The 18,041-nt window shown below is 43.7% G+C and overlaps 1 protein-coding gene across 4 annotated transcripts in view; it reads left to right on the top strand.

The window, feature by feature from the left end:
- The window catches only part of LOC147019021 (anoctamin-8-like), a 92,351-nt gene that overhangs the window by 57,582 nt on the left and 16,728 nt on the right, over positions 1-18,041 (top strand). For all 4 annotated transcript variants that reach the window (XM_085899185.1, XM_085899183.1, XM_085899184.1 and 1 more), the window contains 4 exons: positions 7,243-7,317; positions 10,954-11,106; positions 13,110-13,222; positions 13,681-14,218. In XM_085899185.1, coding sequence (XP_085755311.1) covers positions 7,243-7,317; positions 10,954-11,106; positions 13,110-13,222; positions 13,681-14,218 — 879 coding nt within the window. The remainder of the gene's footprint in view (positions 1-7,242; positions 7,318-10,953; positions 11,107-13,109; positions 13,223-13,680; positions 14,219-18,041) is intronic.

Below are 18,041 nucleotides of genomic sequence, written 5' to 3'. Positions count from 1 at the left end.
TATTCTCAATAGTGGATCTAAAGAAGAAAATCACTTCTCGCAGCTAAATAGTAGAACTGAAGTCTTCAGGAACCTGTTTGCACACGTACTGGTTTGTGAAAGAGTCAATAACGTGAGTTTGGAGAAGATTTTGCAGTTGAGCCTTTGCCTACTCTCACCTTGCACTCTCAATGCTTCATGGAACGCTTGTGAAGCATCCAAAAGCCAACGCCATGCATCACATGGAGTCTCTCATCACACCAGACCCACATATCCATTCCATCCCTTCAGACAGCGTGTCAATTATAATTGATGGAATGGCTATGATCCAACAACTGAAGGTCAATCACATACAATATACATTTCGGGAGCTTGCAACACTTCTGACTGAGCTTGCAAAATTGGCAGGCACAACAACAACCAAGCAGGTCCACTTTGTAACCGACAGATAACCTGCGAAAAGCATCAAGAATACTGAATGAGAAAGAAGAGCTTCAGAAGATATCCAGCCAGGGAAGATCCTTGCAAGTCAGTTTAAGGTTGCGAAGCAATGGAAGAGGTTCCTCAACCATGAGCCACACAAGGAAGAATTTGTCAATTTCATGTTCACTGCATGAAAATATGGAATTGCACCAATAGTCGGAGAAACCAAGGATTTTCTTACTCATGGAAGTGAATGCCACTCCTTCTCTGTCTGGAGTGGTGATGCTCTGTGGAAGAAATCGAGGAACTCGCATGTGATCACAAGGAAGCACATACCCGTTTGCTCTGCACCACAAGTATGCAGCTAGACAAGCTGGAAACATTATAAATCAAAGTTCTGACACGGATGTTTATCCCCATGCTCTTTTCAAAAACTGGGGGATATTGTAAATTGGCTCTGTCTGTCTGTCTGTCGTCCGTCCTGTCCTTCCATCACGCCATCTCCGAAATTGTTGGGCAGAAATTCACCAAACTTGGTAGTTATGATCACCGCATGGCAAGAACGTGTGAGAGCAGTATCATTTCTGGCTCTGCCCTCTGGAGTGGGGTCATAAGGTCAAATACCGACTTTGTCTGCAGCCTGATGGAGTACTGCTCTCCCCTCTGGACTGGTGCTCCTGCCTCTCACCTTTCTCGGATTCACGCTGTGGAAACCAAGGCATTTAGGATCATTGGTTTCTCCCGCGATGAGGCCGAGTCTTTGGGCCTCTCACTCTCTCACCGTAGGCAGGTCAATGGTCTTTCTGTCTTCTACCATCTCCTCTCTTCTCTCACCCCCCCTCCATATTCCCGCAGGGTGCTCAAGGTCTGCCAGCAATTTAAATTCCAAGTCAATCAGATGGAAACTGACAAATTTTGTGACCTTGACCTTTGACCTTTTGACCTCAAAACACTCATCCAGCATTTTATTGGTAAGCCAATTCAGTGACTTGATATGCAAATCATGTTCAACTTTCAAGTTAATCGGATGAAAATTGACGATTTTATACAACCTTGCCCTTTGAGCTTTTGATCTAAAAAAAAAAAAATAACAATTGGCTTCTTGCTTTTGATTGGTCAACCAAATCAGTCACCCAATATGCAAATTCTTAAAATTTCAGGTCAATTGCATGAAAATTTGTGATTTTATGTGACGTTGACCTTTGACCTTTTGACCAAATTATTAATCCATCTTTTCCATATTCTCATAATAAAGCTTTGTTGAAAAAAATTATGACAAAAGCTTAAATAGTTAAAAATTTACTGCCTGGACAGACATACAGACAGATACGCAAACAGACATGCGCGCAGAGGTGATTGCAAAACCCTGTCTCCCGCTGCAAGGGGGGTGGGCTAATGAAACTTTTTTTGTATGAAATCAACATTGGGGGACACATGAAATATGTCATGTTTTTTTGGATTTGATCCCTGGGTCCGTACCCCAGTGGGTAGGGACTTAGGGTCACATGGGTCAAACGGAATTTTTTTTTAAACTTAAAATTTGATATTGGGTCATTCCTGGTGGAACTTTTATCATCCTTCAATTTTGCTTTGGGTGGGAAGCATGGGGACCTTCGATGGAACCCCTTCGACTTTCCCTCTAGTTTTATTATCCCCATTGCTGTATGTACGGCTGTTTCAACTGTTGAAGAGGATTGTACATTGTGAATAAGGCTTAAGAGAATTTGGGCCCACAGAGATTGAGTGCTCTCCTTGGACTGCATTCCTTTACAAGATGTGATAGTGTAAGTGCTTTCTATGGGAGAGGGAAGGTGAAAGTGTGGAAGATCATCGAGTAGGAGAGGTCATGTTGATATGTTCATCGCCCCTGGAGCAGATTTCACACCCTCCAGTGAAATACCGTCAAAGCTGGAATGTGCCCTTTGATCACAGAAGGCATGTTCGTCCATGAACAAAGCAATGTACAAGCACTTCAACAAGCTGCATACAAAGCTCCTTGAGTCAGCCATGCCTCCGAACCAAGACTCTCTTCGTCACGTACTAGATGTACGATGTAGCTTCCATATGCCCTTCCATCAATGAAGAGTTTCAGATGGTAGGGTAGTGGAGTAGCGGCTGAAACTCGAATCCTATCCAGGTTCCTCCTGATGACTCCATCTTTGCTCTTTACTCCTTCGGGTTCTTTCTTGGTCTTCCGTTTGATTGTAAGGTTTGGGGTTTAAATTGGTTATCTGGGGGGGGGGGGACTAATTCAACAGAATATTAATTTTCATCACCGAAGGTGGATGGGAGGTTTTGTTTTCACCCCTGCCTGTTCTGTTTGTCTGTCTATCTGTTTGATGTGTGAAATGGACAAATTGATTCGATTTTGGTGAAGATCCACATCCGGGTACTCGAATTGTTTTTTTATTTTTATTTTTAAGTGTTTTTTCACCACTGAGCGGAGAGATGTGTCCGAAAACGATATATAGCATGATATTTCAAAAAGTTATAAAAGGATTATGACAAAACTTGGTGGATGAGTTAGTTGGGTAGGTGACAAGAACAAGCCCATTAGATTTTGGTTACGGGCCGGAAACAAATCTAGCCTCTCATTGGGTCAGTGGGATACAAAACGTAACCCTCTTGTTTCCAGCCTGTGGAACCAACTTCCACATCCTCTTTATTCTCATTCTTCCTTCCAAATTTTCAGTTTTCCCTCCTAATAGTTTCCTCCTGTATCTATGTGGCTGAGGCTCATGTTGTCCATCCCAATGCATCCTTTCCTGCCCTTCATTCCTCCCCACACCCATTGATTGTCCAAGTCTGCCTCTATACTGGCTTCCAACTTTGCTGTTGGTGTTTCTCCCTCATTCTGCTGTTGCCTTTCTCCTGTTGTGTCCTGATCGATTAAGTGCACTTGTTCCACGATTAAGTTCTTCCACGAGCCTCGACTATGTATACACAACCTGTTCAGCCTGGTGGAGGGATGCGCTCTACCGAGTGCCATTCGAAGTTTCAAAAAAAGTGTTGCACATGTTTGTTTTTTTCTACATACAGGGTCATGATGCCATTATTGTACATGTAGCTCATGTAAAAGTTCCCTCTGGAAGAGAAGAGAGAGTTGTTAGCTTTGTCTTATCTTTAGAAATGCAGTTTTACTCTACTTTATACATTGTGATTTTTTTTTCCATTACATGGCGGAGTGGGACTTGATCAAGTACTTTTGTTAGTGTTGCAAAATAATTATTTTGTTTGTCATTATACCGCCACTGTCCATCACTCTTTATTGAAGATCGTTCATCAATATAATATTAATCAATTCACACAGTGATTTCAATGTTTCTAGTGCCATAAGTGTTTCGTTTGTTCACAGATTTCAACTTCATGTGCAAGTTTTTCCAAAAATAATTAGATGATTGTGATTCACTACATTGTTATCAAAATTATGAGCTATGTACTCAGAGGTAGTGAAAGAAACACGAAACATAAGCTTTTTTTAGAGCGTTCGTTCTACAGCCTATTTGGCTATAGGGCCAAGGTACACATTCCTATCTTTATTACATATATATATATATATATATATATATATATATATATATATATATATATATATATATATATATATATATATCTATATATGTACACCACCGGTCAAAAGTTTAAGAACACCCCCATTTTTCAGTTTTTACTGAAATTTAAGCATTTCAAGTCCAGTGAATAACCTGAAATAGTACAAAGTTAAGCGATAATCTTCCAGAGGTTTAAAAAAGTTTAGGTTGCCAAAAACTGAAAAATAATGCAAATTTCAGAGTTGTTAAAAAAGGCCCTTTTCAGGGAACAAGTAATGGGTTAGCAACTGCAGCTGTTCTGTAGCAATGGAAGTAAATTTAGCCTTGAAAGTTGATGCAAACAATTCCTACAGGTGTCCCAACTTTTGTTGATTAGTTACAAACCCTCTGTCTGTATAAAAGCAGTGTTGGAACAGACTGTGTTGCTCTACCCTCTGAAGCATTATTTGGACAATATTGCACTGCAGGAAGTAGTATATTGCTATCATAATGGTGAGAAAAAGACGATTAACAAAGGAAGAGAGACAGACCATTATAACCCTTAAAAATGTAGGTCTTTCCTTTAGAGAAATTGCAAAACAAGCCAAGGTGTCAGTGAGTACAGTTTCCCACACCATCTAAAGGCACTTGGAAACTGGAGGAAACTGACAGGAAGAGGTCTGGCAGACCCAAAGCCACAACACAATCAGAAGACAAGTTTCTGAGAGTCGACAGCTTGCATGATACGCGGCTCACAGGACAGCAGCTCCAAGCACAACTTAACACTGGTCAAAGTAAGGAAGTCTCAGTTTCTACTGTGAAGAGAAGACTTCGAGCTGCAGGCTTTACAGGTTGAGTGGCAGTAAGAAAGCCATTGCTAAGATGGCAAAATAAGAATAAGAGGCTTGCCTGGGCCATGAAGCACTGCCAGTGGAAAACTGGAAGAAAGTCTTATGGACCGATGAATCAAAATTTGAAATCTTCGTTTCATCAGCACAGGGTTTTTATACACCGTCAAGTCGGCAAAAGGATGGTTCCTGAGTGTGTGACACCAACTGTCAGACATGGAGGAGGAAGCGTGATGATCTGGGGCTCTTTTGCTGGATCCAGAGTCGGTGACTTGCACAGAGTGACACACCCTGAACCAAAAGGGCGACCACAGCATTTTGCAGCACCATGCAATACCTTCTGGTCTATGACTAGTTGGTCAGGGGTCATCCTACAGCAAGATAATGACCCAAAACATACCTCCAGGCTATGTCAGAACTACCCTCGAAGAAAAGAACAAGACTGTAGGCTTCAAATCATGGAATGGCCAGCACAGTCTCCAGATTTAAACCCCATCGAGCTGGTTTGGGATGAACTGGACAGAAGGTGAAAGCAAAGCAATCTACAAGTGCAGCATATTTGTGGAAACTTCTGCAACAGTGTTGGGAAGAACTTTCCGAGCAATATTTGATTTCCATTGTCGAAAGAATGCCACGAGTATGTTCGGCTGTTATAACTGCAAAAGGTGGTGACTTTGATGAGTAAAAATTTAGATTAAATTTTGTTCAACAAAACGATTCCATGATTTCTTTTTTTTATCTGCAATTGTTTATTTGTTCTCTGCTTTAATTTCAGAGTACATTGAAACATTAAACTGCTTAAATTTCAGTAAAAAGTGGAAAAATGGGGGTGTAATAAAACTTTCGACCGGTAGAGTGTGTGTGTGTGTGTGTGTGTGTGTGTGTGTGTGTGTGTGTGTGTGTGTGTGTGTGTGTGTGTGTATATATATATATATATATATATATATATATATATATATATATATATATATATATATATATATATATATATATATATATATATATATATATATATATATATATATATATATAGCTTTAACTATAAAAGATGCTATCAAAAGATGGCTTGTTGACCCCAAAGTTATTGTATGACCATATATTCTGGCCCTTTGGGTTTAAAGTATATGAGTCCACTCGTTTGACACACTTCGTTTGACTGTGTACTTTGACCGTGGGGCTGAGGCTCATGACTTCAGCTTCGTTGCAATGTTTGGTTTTCTTTTCCTTTTATTATTAAAAAGGCACTGTCATAAAAATGATGACGTGGTCCCCTATGCTGATGAAATAACCAAACATTGCAGCCACTGTGGCCTAAGATTTTGTGTTTTTATATGACGATGAGTCTTGGCCTTATGCTCAAAGTTTGGCGGAAGTACATGCCTTTAGAATTGTTATAATGTTTGATTGTTTTTGTTTTTTTTACCATTAACAATACACTATAGAGGCACCTCTCAACAGAGATGACTGTCAGAGAGCCAGAAATATGTCCGTGGATTGATTCCTTTCCCCAAGTGTTGGGCTGATGATTCTGTCCATAAAAGGCTTCTAAAGCCATGCAGGTTGAATGTTGCTGTGATGAGCAGTGTAGCAGCTGACACTGCATCAGGAAGCATGGAGGCTCTGGCTTTTCACAGAGTTCAACTGTGCCTGTTTTCCCGTTTAATGTTAATATATGTACACACGTACACACACGGAATTAAATGACAAAGGCCATCAAGTTTATCGACTGCCAAAGGGTATGGGGGTGGGGTGGTGAACCTAGAGGAAGGAGGAAAGGAGGATATAACACAAAAATAGCTTACCATGGCTGACAGAGGAACAGAATGGGAAGAATCGGCATGTGTAGAAGATATTGTGGATGTGAATGGGTGAGTGTATGAGATAATGATGGGCAGCACATTTGGAAGTTCGAAGAGAGGACTAGACAATGGACACAGTGAGATGATTCCATAATCAGGAGAATAACGGGCTGAATAAATCCAGGTGAGCAACCAGTCTGGACTTGGGGAGGGTTTCTAGAGGAACACGTGTGACCTGGGGTGGTTTTCGGAAGGGTAGAGGAGCAAGACCAGATGTAAGTTCATGTTAAATAGAATAAGCTACTTATCTGGTTTGTTATGAGTGAGAAATTCCTCTGCTTAACAAACTTCTGGAAGAATGGAAACATATTCCACCAGCATCTGGAGTTCCACAAAATGTAATTTCCATGATGATCATGTTCAAAGGAATGCAGTTTTGTGTTTTCTGGTTTTTGCTTCTCGAATTTTGTACAGTACCTCTACTCTTATTCGGGAGGTTACCCTTTTGATAAATCTTCATCGCAACTTGGTCAATTGTTGACAATAACAGAAAATATTGCATTGTTAAAATGTATCCATAAGCATGGTATTTGACCTCTTATATTAAAAAAAAAAATGAAACGTGTCCAATATCCCTTTGCCACTGTTTCCACGACCCTACAGTTCCAGTTTGTGAATTCGTATTCCAGTTTGTTCTACATTGCTTTCTACCTCGGAGATTTGCAACGGCTCAAAGAGGTTTGTGAAACTTGCACTTAATGAGAAGATTGTGAGAATCTAATCTAATCAACGAAGCTTCAGGAAATTGGTCATTTGACTCTTCATCGTCTGCAATTGTCACATTAGATATATTATTGTCTAAAAAGATGTCCACTGTAATTTTAACACCTTCCATGGGGTCATTCTGATGCTCTTCTGCATGTTTTTGACAGAAACGGGTCTGGTTTTTAAAATATTTGGACAACGGAGGCAGTTCTTGGTGGCACCCAGGCCAAATTCCTGTCATAACCTACACAGGGCATTGCATCAGCGGCATAGCTGCACCCACAACCATTGACACGACACTGCATGCAGCCTTGTGCTGCATCAGGAAAATGTTGTTATTGTAAAATGTTATTAAACAAAACTGGCAACCAACATATTGGGTTGCAAGTCGCATGGAAATGGCATGTCTGATTTGGATAGTAGAATTATTGTCTGAAATAATCATGACTTCGTTCTATTCATGTTATTTTCCTTGGCACTCAAACAGGTTGCGCTACTCAGAAATATGTCTGCAAGCATGTTACCCTGGGCTATTTGCATGTGCGATAGGAGGTGAAGGCTTTAATGAAATCTTCATTATATATTCCCTTTGCTTGCAACAAATGGAGTAAAAATGATTCATGGAAAAAAAAAACCCCCCAAAAAAAGAGACCTTCCCATTTTCATCATAAATACTGTGAATGAACGGCTTTGTGAAAAAAGAAAAAAAAAAGAAAGTGGTCCACTTTGCACTCCATCAACCATTGTTTAATACTCACCATGTTGGAAACACAACTTTCAAACAAGCCTATTCCATGCATTACACCACACAAGAATGGTAGCATGATACATTCAATTTATACATATGTGTATATATATTTATGCTCCGACTGAGGCGAGTGATCTTACCGTGAAGGATGCATTCTACGCCACACTCGAGTCTGTGGTTGATCAGTGCCCCAGACGAGATACACTTCTAGTCTTGGGGGATTTCAATGCATCGACTGGAACTGATAGGGATGGTTATGAGGTGTGTGTTGGTCCCCATGGGTCAGGAACTATGAACCAGAATAGCACTAAGTTCCTTGACTTTGCAAGAAGTCATGGACTTAGGGTGGCTGGTTCATGGTTTCAGCGCCCGCAAGCTCATCGCTGGACTTGGTATTCCAACGCTGGCGGTGTGGCAAAGGAGATTGACCATGTCCTCATTGACGGTCGTTGGAGGATGATCCAGAACTGCAGGGTCTACCGGAGTGCTCAGTTCCTCAATACTGACCACAGGCTTGTTGTAGCAACTCTAAAGCTGCACCTTAAATCCTGGAGAATGGTACCATCCCAGCCTAGGCTGGATGTTGCCAAGCTCAGGGATGAGAGAGTAGCTGAGGAGTTTGCGAACAGGCTGAGTGGACACTTGGGGGTCTGGGTGCTTTGGGGGGTCCTGAAGAGTTGTGGAGCACCTTCAAGACCACCGTCCTTGATGTTGCCGGTGGATGCCTTGGAGTTCACCGCAGGGCAAAGAAGAATTTTGTCTCTCAAGGGACACTGGATACCATTGACCAGAGTCGCAGGGCCAGGCTGAATGGCAGAGCTGAGCTGTTCAGGGAGCTGAGGCGTAAAACTGTACGTGCACTGAGGGTGGACAAGGAGGCCTATGTGCGAGGAATCTGTGAGGGGGTAGAGCATCACCTGTGGACAGGTGATTCTCGTCCCGCTTACAGGGAATTCGCGCATTACGTTCATCCAAGCCCATCCCTCGGAGCACTGCAGTTCGAGCAGAGAGTGGTAGGCTCTTGACAGAGGAGTCTGAAGTGAAGGCCCGCTGGGCCGGTTACTTTGAGCGGTTGTACCAGGCTGATCCCCCAGCTGTCGAGTTGGACGTCAAGGGTGTTACAATCCCTGTTGCTGACCCTCGAATCAACTGTGGTCCACCATCGCTTGTGGAAACACGGGCTGCGGTGAACCAGTTGAAACGGGGCAAAGCTCCAGGGATCTGTGGCATCCATGCTGAACTTCTCAAGGCTGGTGGAAATGCTGCACTCGCGTCGTTGCATGCAGTTTTGTGCTCTGCCTGGAACACAGGCATCATCCCAACTGACTGGAAGAGGGGCCTTGTTGTCCCTCTCTGGAAAGGGAAGGGTGATCGCCAAGACTGCAACAACTACCGAGGGGTGACGCTGCTCTCAGTGCCGGGCAAGGTCTTTGCTCGGATAATTCTTGATAGGGTTCGCCACCATCTGCTTGAGCACCAGCGTCCAGAGCAGTCAGGCTTTACACCAAAGAGGTCAACGATTGACCGTATCCTTGCTCTTCGTGTCCTCACTGAACGCAGACGAGAGTTTCGGCAGGGGCTGCTTGCAGCCTATGTTGATCTCTGTAAAGCGTTCGATTCAGTGAATCGGGATGTCCTCTGGAGGATTCTTGGTCTTCGTGGGGTGCCACCGAAACTGATCGATCTGATGTCTGAACTCTACTCTGGTACTGAGAGTGCTGTGAAGTGTGGTGGTACCGCCTCTGACTTATTTCCAGTTGTTACTGGAGTTCGTCAGGGATGTGTACTTGCCCCCACACTTTTCAGCACTTGTATGGACTGGATTTTTGGGAGGATGTCGGAGAGATCAAGTTGCGGTGCATCGTTTGGCAATGTCAAGATCTCGGACCTTGATTTTGCAGATGATGCAGTCATCTTTGCGGAGACTTTAGACATCCTCTTGGGGGCCCTCGAGGTGCTGAATGAGGAGTCGGAGCCGTTGGGATTACGGATTTCTTGGGTCAAAACAAAGATCCAGGCTTTCGGGGTCATCTTGGATGCTGCTGTCCTGTCTGTGTCTGTTTGTGGTGAGGATGTTGAGGTCGTGGATAGATTCACTTACCTTGGCAGTGATATTCATGTCTCCGCAGGTTGTGAGCCGGAGGTCAATAGACGTCTGGGTCGGGCCTGGGGAGTCATGGATTCACTGGATCATGGGGTGTGGCGCTGCCGGTACCTGTGCGGGAGGACGAAAGTCCGAGTCTTCAGGTCCTTGGTACTTCCAGTCTTGCTCTATGGGTGCGAGACTTGGACTTTGACCAAGGATCTGAGACGGAGACTTAATTCCTTTGGTACCAGGTCTCTTCGGAGAATCCTTGGCTATCGCTGGTCGGATTTTGTGTCCAACGAGTGGTTGCTGAGAGAGACTCGGATGAGATTTGTTACCTGCATAGTCCGTGAGCGTCAGCTGCGGCTGTATGGACATGTGGCTCGTTTTCCTGACGCTGATCCTGCTCACCAGATTCTCTCAGCGAGGGAGTCTCATGAGTGGAGGAGGCCAGTGGGCCGACCACGTGCCTCATGGTTGCAGCAGGTTGACCATCATCTCAAGGAGATGGGGATGGGCCTGGCATCTGCCTGGGGGATGGCCAGACGGAGGCCCCTGGAGTACCGGCGGAAAGTGGACGCAGCGACGCGCTGTTCTGGCACATGCTCCCATACCTGACCTGACCTGTATATATATATATATATATATATATATATATATATATATATATATATATATATATATATATATATATATATATATATATATATATATATACTTATTTTTCTATAACAATTAATCCTTTGTTTCCATGGCCACCCTTTTTCTCTATCAGCAAATTGCAGCCTTCTCCCTCATCAACGAAGTGGCTCGAAAGCTGAAGGCCATGCTTCTTCCGCATTTCCTGTTCAGGCTTCGTCTGCTCATGAACTTCCTCCGATCTCACTTCCTGCGCCATCTTTGTCCGCCACATGGTCATCGTTCTATTGTGTGCAGCTTTTTGTAGACATGCGGGGAAATGGCATTTCATTATTCACGCTTTAAATCACAGAAAATAACTTTAATACACTGCCCAACCTGAACCCTTTTCACGGTTAACCCTTAGAGATCCACCATCTAAACAGACCATTTGTTGTTTTTGTTTCAGTCAGCAACATTGTAGATCTTGTTTCAAAAGTATTTCCGTGAGATAAGTAATTCTGCGTCATGTTGTCTGCTGTCTAACAATGTGTTTGTGATTCATGTTCAAGTGTACCAATGTTTCAGATGTCCTTGTCCTGTATGTAATATGTGAATCACCTCCTCCATAGGCCTTAGATAATATTAAAAAAACAAAAATGAGTAGTTACAAAATATATTTGAAGTAAAACGTGAGGGGTGGAGGTGGGGTTAGGAAAGAGAATGATATGTTATGCTGAATGACTGAACACACACACAAAAACAAACTCATGTCAGAACAGCTGTACACACAATGACACAACAGAGCTTATAATGTCTGGCACATCTGCAAAACCTTTGATGTCCAAGTTCCAGAAAATTTGTGGGAACATGAACCAAAAGTAATCACTGAGAACATGGAAGTACCTACCACTCACGTATGAACTAATGATCCCATTGAGAGTGAACATCGAAAACAAAGTGTTGCGACCGGATATCATACTTAGGTAAAAAAAACAAAAAAGAGAAGAAGGCATTGCTTATTGAGGTGTTAGTAGCAGTGATTTTGGACTAAACGATGCAGAAATCAAGAAAATGACAAAACACCAAGACCACAAGAATGAAGTGAGAAGATCCTGGAAGCTGAAGAATGCCAAAGTGGTACCAGTGACGGCTGGACCTACAGGAATGATGACAAAGAACCTCACAGAGATATTAAACATTGGGGAAGTACCCCTGGGCTCTCACCTGGTAGCAGCTGGATAAGATAAAGAGGTAACCACTGGTAGACATGGATGACCCACAAAATATATCGTGGAGAAGAAAGTAAATACCTATGGATTTTTTTTTAATGCCATGAACAAACCTTGGTAAATCATGGGTGATAAAGGTTGTGGTCAAGTTTCATCGAAATTGTGTGTGTGGCTTCAGAAAAGAATGCAAATACATATTTTGGGGGGCAATCCCCCTGTAGAACCCCTTGGAGTCGAATTTTTTTTAATGTCATGAACAAACTTTGGTACATCATGGGTGATTAAGGTTGTCGTGAAGTTTCATCGGAATTGGATGTATCATATCTCAGAAGAAAGCAAATACCTCTTTGTTTATAAGCATTGCAATGTACCCAGCGATTCGTGGCTTTGACAAACAGGTATTCGATAATATGAGTGAGGAAAGTGAAAACAACAACTTTATGGTTAAGAAATCGTTACGGCCTGTTCCAAGTTAAGGCAATGTTGAGCAGGCCAAAAAACATGGCGGCTTCAGTCCCCGGTGAGGTTACCCAGGGAACACTTTGAGACCCCAGATAGCGAGGTGGCCGAAGATCGCCTGATGAAGGATATAATTTAAGGGGTGTTTTAATTATCCCAAACACCCAATTTTCACTCTTGCACTTACTTGGAGTTTTCTGAGTATGCATGTAAAGTTTCAGGCTGCTTGGTTTTATGGTTTTGGAGTTGTGGATGAGACACACACACTGACACACTGACTCACACATTGACATTTATGAGTATAGATGGAGATTTGACGGTTGCTCATTTATCACCTGTTTTATGTAAGATGTCAGGAGAACGTTGAGAGGTGTAGGAATTGCAAGGCATGGGAATTGTTCGCATGCGGTAATAGTGATCATGACTTGTTCAAATTAAAAGGTCAAATATTATGGCCATCTTTTCAAACTTTGAGCACTACACCACATAATGATAAACATGAGTGATAATAAGTTAAAATGTAACCATAATACATGAATCGTAAATAGAGCACTAAACCTTTAACTTTTCAACTACAGTCCAAACATATCTGTCAACATTTACGGTACTTCCACTCTCCTAGGACAACTACCTGGTGCTGTGGTGCAGCGCCGGAGGCAGACGCGTTGCCCTTTTCATCCTGCAGCTCCTCGGTGCTCCCCGGCTGAGTTCCACGGGTAACGTGTGGGAAGGAAGGTAAGGTTTCTCTCAACAGTGAAATGCAATACTTGAATGTCATACCTACACAAAGTACCAGGTGTTGTGTGTAAGCTGATGAAGAGCAACATAGCGCGGCTCTTAACGCACTCACCTGTGGAGGCGACTCCTAGTCAACCTGCCTTCTGTTCCATTGTCAGTAGGGGTTTGTTGCATCTCAGAACATGTCTTGTCCTGTGCACCATAGAAAGCGTCGGTTCTGCCAAAATGGTTACTTTTGCCAGGGCTTGTAATCCTGGATGGGTCTCCATCCCGACTCAGGTTTTATTCTGGATTACATTGGAAGCTTTATTCAAAGTTAAAAGGTCTACTCCTCAACCTATCTCGTGGTTGTCTGCCATGTTCTCCAACTCTCAATGAAGCATATCTCAAGACTGCTGTGCTGTTTTTATATTTATTAATTTATTTTGAACTGTCTTGCTCTTTAACTTCTCCAGCAGTGCAGATGATCGCGTGGATAACGATGCAGGGGACGACGTAGAAACCATTGTCGACAAGTGCATCGAAGATGACGATTTGGAAAAGGAAGAACAGGATCAAGATATTGCAACTGAAACTACAGAAACAACTGCAGAACCTGGAAAGGAATTGTCCACCCTTGAGGCCGACAGTGAAACGACTCAAACAAATGGATTGACTGAAAGAATCTTTGAAGAAGATCGGCAACGTGCATTGCACGAAGAAGAGATGAATAACGCAGAAAATTTTCATGAAGATTTTAACCAAGAGGAACTTTCTGAGAGATGTAAAAGTAGGACATCCGAACATGGTGAAAACAAATTAAAGAGGCAAAGTAATAACATTGATGTCATTTCCTGGAACAAAGGGAATAAACATGAGATTGGTCTCTGGAACGTGGTTGATACTAGTGACGGAGACATCACCGATGAAGAAGATGATCAGTGGTGGAAATCGAAGCTTGAAGGTGCCTTCTTTTTCCAAGCAGAGGTGGAAGGCTGCATGAAGAAATATGAGGTATGTTTGTAGGAATTTTTAATTGGATTCCTTTTCAAAAAGGTTCAAATCCCACACACCAAGATATATATATATATATATATATATATATATATATATGTTTTCCCATTGTTTATTAATTTCCATGGAACAATAAAGTACATTGATGTCTCCTAATGTCATGCATGTGATTTATGTACCTTATCATGAGCCTTAAAATCAATGTAACTATTGTTATTATCATTAGTACAGTTGAGATAGCCACTTCCGCTCGTAGTTGCAGTCTGTGAAAGACACAGAGCTGCACACCGCAAACAAAGCAATGTGTTCACAGCTACACTGATACCCAGAGTGTCAGTCAGCCAATGCCAGCCCACCCCTTGGGAAGGGAATCAATCCATGGATGCATTTCTGGCTCACTGACCTTCATCAGCATGGCTGTTATAAATCGGTGCATTCATTCTCATGAGGAGGCATTATTTGGCATGTACAATTGGGTACAAATGTTGAGGTCTCGCAGCAAATTTATTAAATTGGATGTGATAACAAAATATATCATGATAATAATATGAAACCAAAATCACTTTCTAGGAATATCCATGAACAGCTCTGAAGGATATTGCAACACATATTATAATAGGAGACATAGGGGCATACCCGAGGCGCTCATCTGGTCGCCGCTAGATAAGATAACCGGCGAAACACTGGTAGACATGGATGACCCACAAAATATGTATAAACGGAGAAGTGAGTAAATACCTCCTGGATTAATTTTTTTTAATGCCGTGAACAAACTTTGGCACATCACGGGTGATGGAGGTGGTGGTGAAGTTTCATCGGAAGTGTGTGTGTAGCTTCTGCGAAGGACAACTTTCTCAGCTCGCCGACATGGCTGAGATGCTAGAGCTGCCCTTCCCGTACTGCACACTCCCAATAACGTGGACCAGTGCAAGGCCCGAATAACTGTGGACGGGGTGTATGCCACCCAAAGTCTCGACCATCGCTGCCAGTGAGTGGACTTTTAACCTTGTAGGAGTGCCTCCTGTAAACATAGCAGGCTCGGTGATTTATTTAATGGACATCATTGGAAAGACGGTGCTTTGTGTCATTACTAACAAAGGAATGGTTACCAACTTTTCGAAAAAGGACATCTTCACGATGGGAAAATACACAAAGCTTGTGCCAGTTATATATGTGGGAGCCAGTTGTACCAGGCAGACTTCCCTGAGGGAGACACCGTACCTGGTTTGGGTGCTTCTTAACAGTGAATGGAAAGACATATCGAGGGTTTATGAATGCACAGAGTAAGTTTAAAATCAACTTTTGAGTGGGAGCTCTGAGGGCTGTTATAAATAAATAATAGTAAAAAAAATTAATGTATATATAGGTTGGTTCTGGGGCCGCAAAAGAAAGAAGGAATTATACTCGATTTTTGCATCTATTGCTAAAAGCAGAAGTGTGTGTGTGTGCGTGCGTGCGTGTGTGTTGGTTGTTATCTATATACACATGTTTCCTAAGGTGGAATGGAGCCCTCCCAGGTTTCAAAGTATCCACATTCGTGTATATGTGTATATATGAGTGTGCTCTCGCATATACGTGTGTGTGCTTGCAAGTTGATGTTGTTATCTGCTATCTCCACATGTGGGTGGGTTTCAGGAAATAGAATGGACACCTACCAGGTCTCAATCAAAGTATAGCGTGTGTGTGTGTGTGTATGTGTGTGTGTGTGTGTGTGTGTGTGTGTGTGTGTGTGTGTGTGTGTGTGTGAGTGTGTGTCTGTATATAATATGTGTATAATCATGATTCATGTGCATGTACAATCACAACTGTCCATGAATGTGTAAGTTTCATGACAATTCATGTATGTGTGTAAGTCTGGTGTTGGCTTAACGGTTCAGGAGGCTGGCTTAAGATCTTAGGCTCCTGGGTTTGAGCCACTGTTGTTCCCGTTGAAATAACACCAGGTGGGTTGACTCAGCCTGTCATCCTTGCGAGGTCGGCAAAATGAGTACCAGCTTACTGGTAACAGGGGAACTGCTTCAATAAATGAGGTAACCAACAGCCACAGGCTGCGTACGAAATAACATGTGTGCATGTGCATGTGTGTATGCGCCGCCACCACTGGTCGTCATCTCCACTCGTGAGTCTCCAAGACTGAACGGAGCCTTGCCTGGTCCCGAGCATCCATCTTCACCCCGGCAAGGAACCACGACCCATGGATCAAACCATCTCCTGATCTATTTTCTGTTTCCCCCTCTGTCCCCAAAGTGGGGATGATGTTGATCCATGTGTGCGAGTGTTTTTATATGTGTGTGTGTGTGTGTGTGTGTGTGTGTGTGTGTGTGTGTGTGTGTGTGTGTGTGTGAGGTGTGCCACTCACTTGTATTTCTTTACAGGGTCAGGTCAGGGTCAGGTATGGGAGCATGTGCCAGAACAGCGCGTCGCTGCGTCCACTTTCCGCCGGTACTCCGGGGGCCTCCGTCTGGCCATCCCCCAGGCAGATGCCAGGCCCATCCCCATCTCCTTGAGATGATGGTCAACCTGCTGCAACCATGAGGCACGTGGTCGGCCCACTGGCCTCCTCCACTCATGAGACTCCCTCGCTGAGAGAATCTGGTGAGCAGGATCAGCGTCAGGAAAACGAGCCACATGTCCATACAGCCGCAGCTGACGCTCACGGACTATGCAGGTAACAAATCTCATCCGAGTCTCTCTCAGCAACCGCTCGTTGGACACAAAATCCGACCAGCGATAGCCAAGGATTCTCCGAAGAGACCTGGTACCAAAGGAATTAAGTCTCCGTCTCAGATCCTTGGTCAAAGTCCAAGTCTCGCACCCATAGAGCAAGACTGGAAGTACCAAGGACCTGAAGACTCGGACTTTCGTCCTCCCGCACAGGTACCGGCAGCGCCACACCCCATGATCCAGTGAATCCATGACTCCCCAGGCCCGACCCAGACGTCTATTGACCTCCGGCTCACAACCTGCGGAGACATGAATATCACTGCCAAGGTAAGTGAATCTATCCACGACCTCAACATCCTCACCACAAACAGACACAGACAGGACAGCAGCATCCAAGATGTCACCGAAAGCCTGGATCTTTGTTTTGACCCAAGAAATCCGTAATCCCAACGGCTCCGACTCCTCATTCAGCACCTCGAGGGCCCCCAAGAGGATGTCTAAAGTCTCCGCAAAGATGACTGCATCATCTGCAAAATCAAGGTCCGAGATCTTGACATTGCCAAACGATGCACCGCAGCTTGATCTCTCCGACATCCTCCCAAAAATCCAGTCCATACAAGTGCTGAAAAGTGTGGGGGCAAGTACACATCCCTGACGAACTCCAGTAACAACTGGAAATAAGTCAGAGGCGGTACCACCACACTTCACAGCACTCTCAGTACCAGAGTAGAGTTCAGACATCAGATCGATCAGTTTCGGTGGCACCCCACGAAGACCAAGAATCCTCCAGAGGACATCCCGATTCACTGAATCGAACGCTTTACAGAGATCAACATAGGCTGCAAGCAGCCCCTGCCGAAACTCTCGTCTGCGTTCAGTGAGGACACGAAGAGCAAGGATACGGTCAATCGTTGACCTCTTTGGTGTAAAGCCTGACTGCTCTGGACGCTGGTGCTCAAGCAGATGGTGGCGAACCCTATCAAGAATTATCCGAGCAAAGACCTTGCCCGGCACTGAGAGCAGCGTCACCCCTCGGTAGTTGTTGCAGTCTTGGCGATCACCCTTCCCTTTCCAGAGAGGGACAACAAGGCCCCTCTTCCAGTCAGTTGGGATGATGCCTGTGTTCCAGGCAGAGCACAAAACTGCATGCAACGACGCG

Source organism: Eptatretus burgeri, chromosome 10 (genome assembly GCF_056783735.1).
Source record: "Eptatretus burgeri isolate ZD-2024b chromosome 10, Ebu_testis_v1, whole genome shotgun sequence".
In the NCBI taxonomy this organism is placed as follows: domain Eukaryota; kingdom Metazoa; phylum Chordata; class Myxini; order Myxiniformes; family Myxinidae; genus Eptatretus; species Eptatretus burgeri.
Note: the sequence above shows the minus strand (reverse complement) of the source record. Positions and strands in the feature narration are given on the sequence as shown.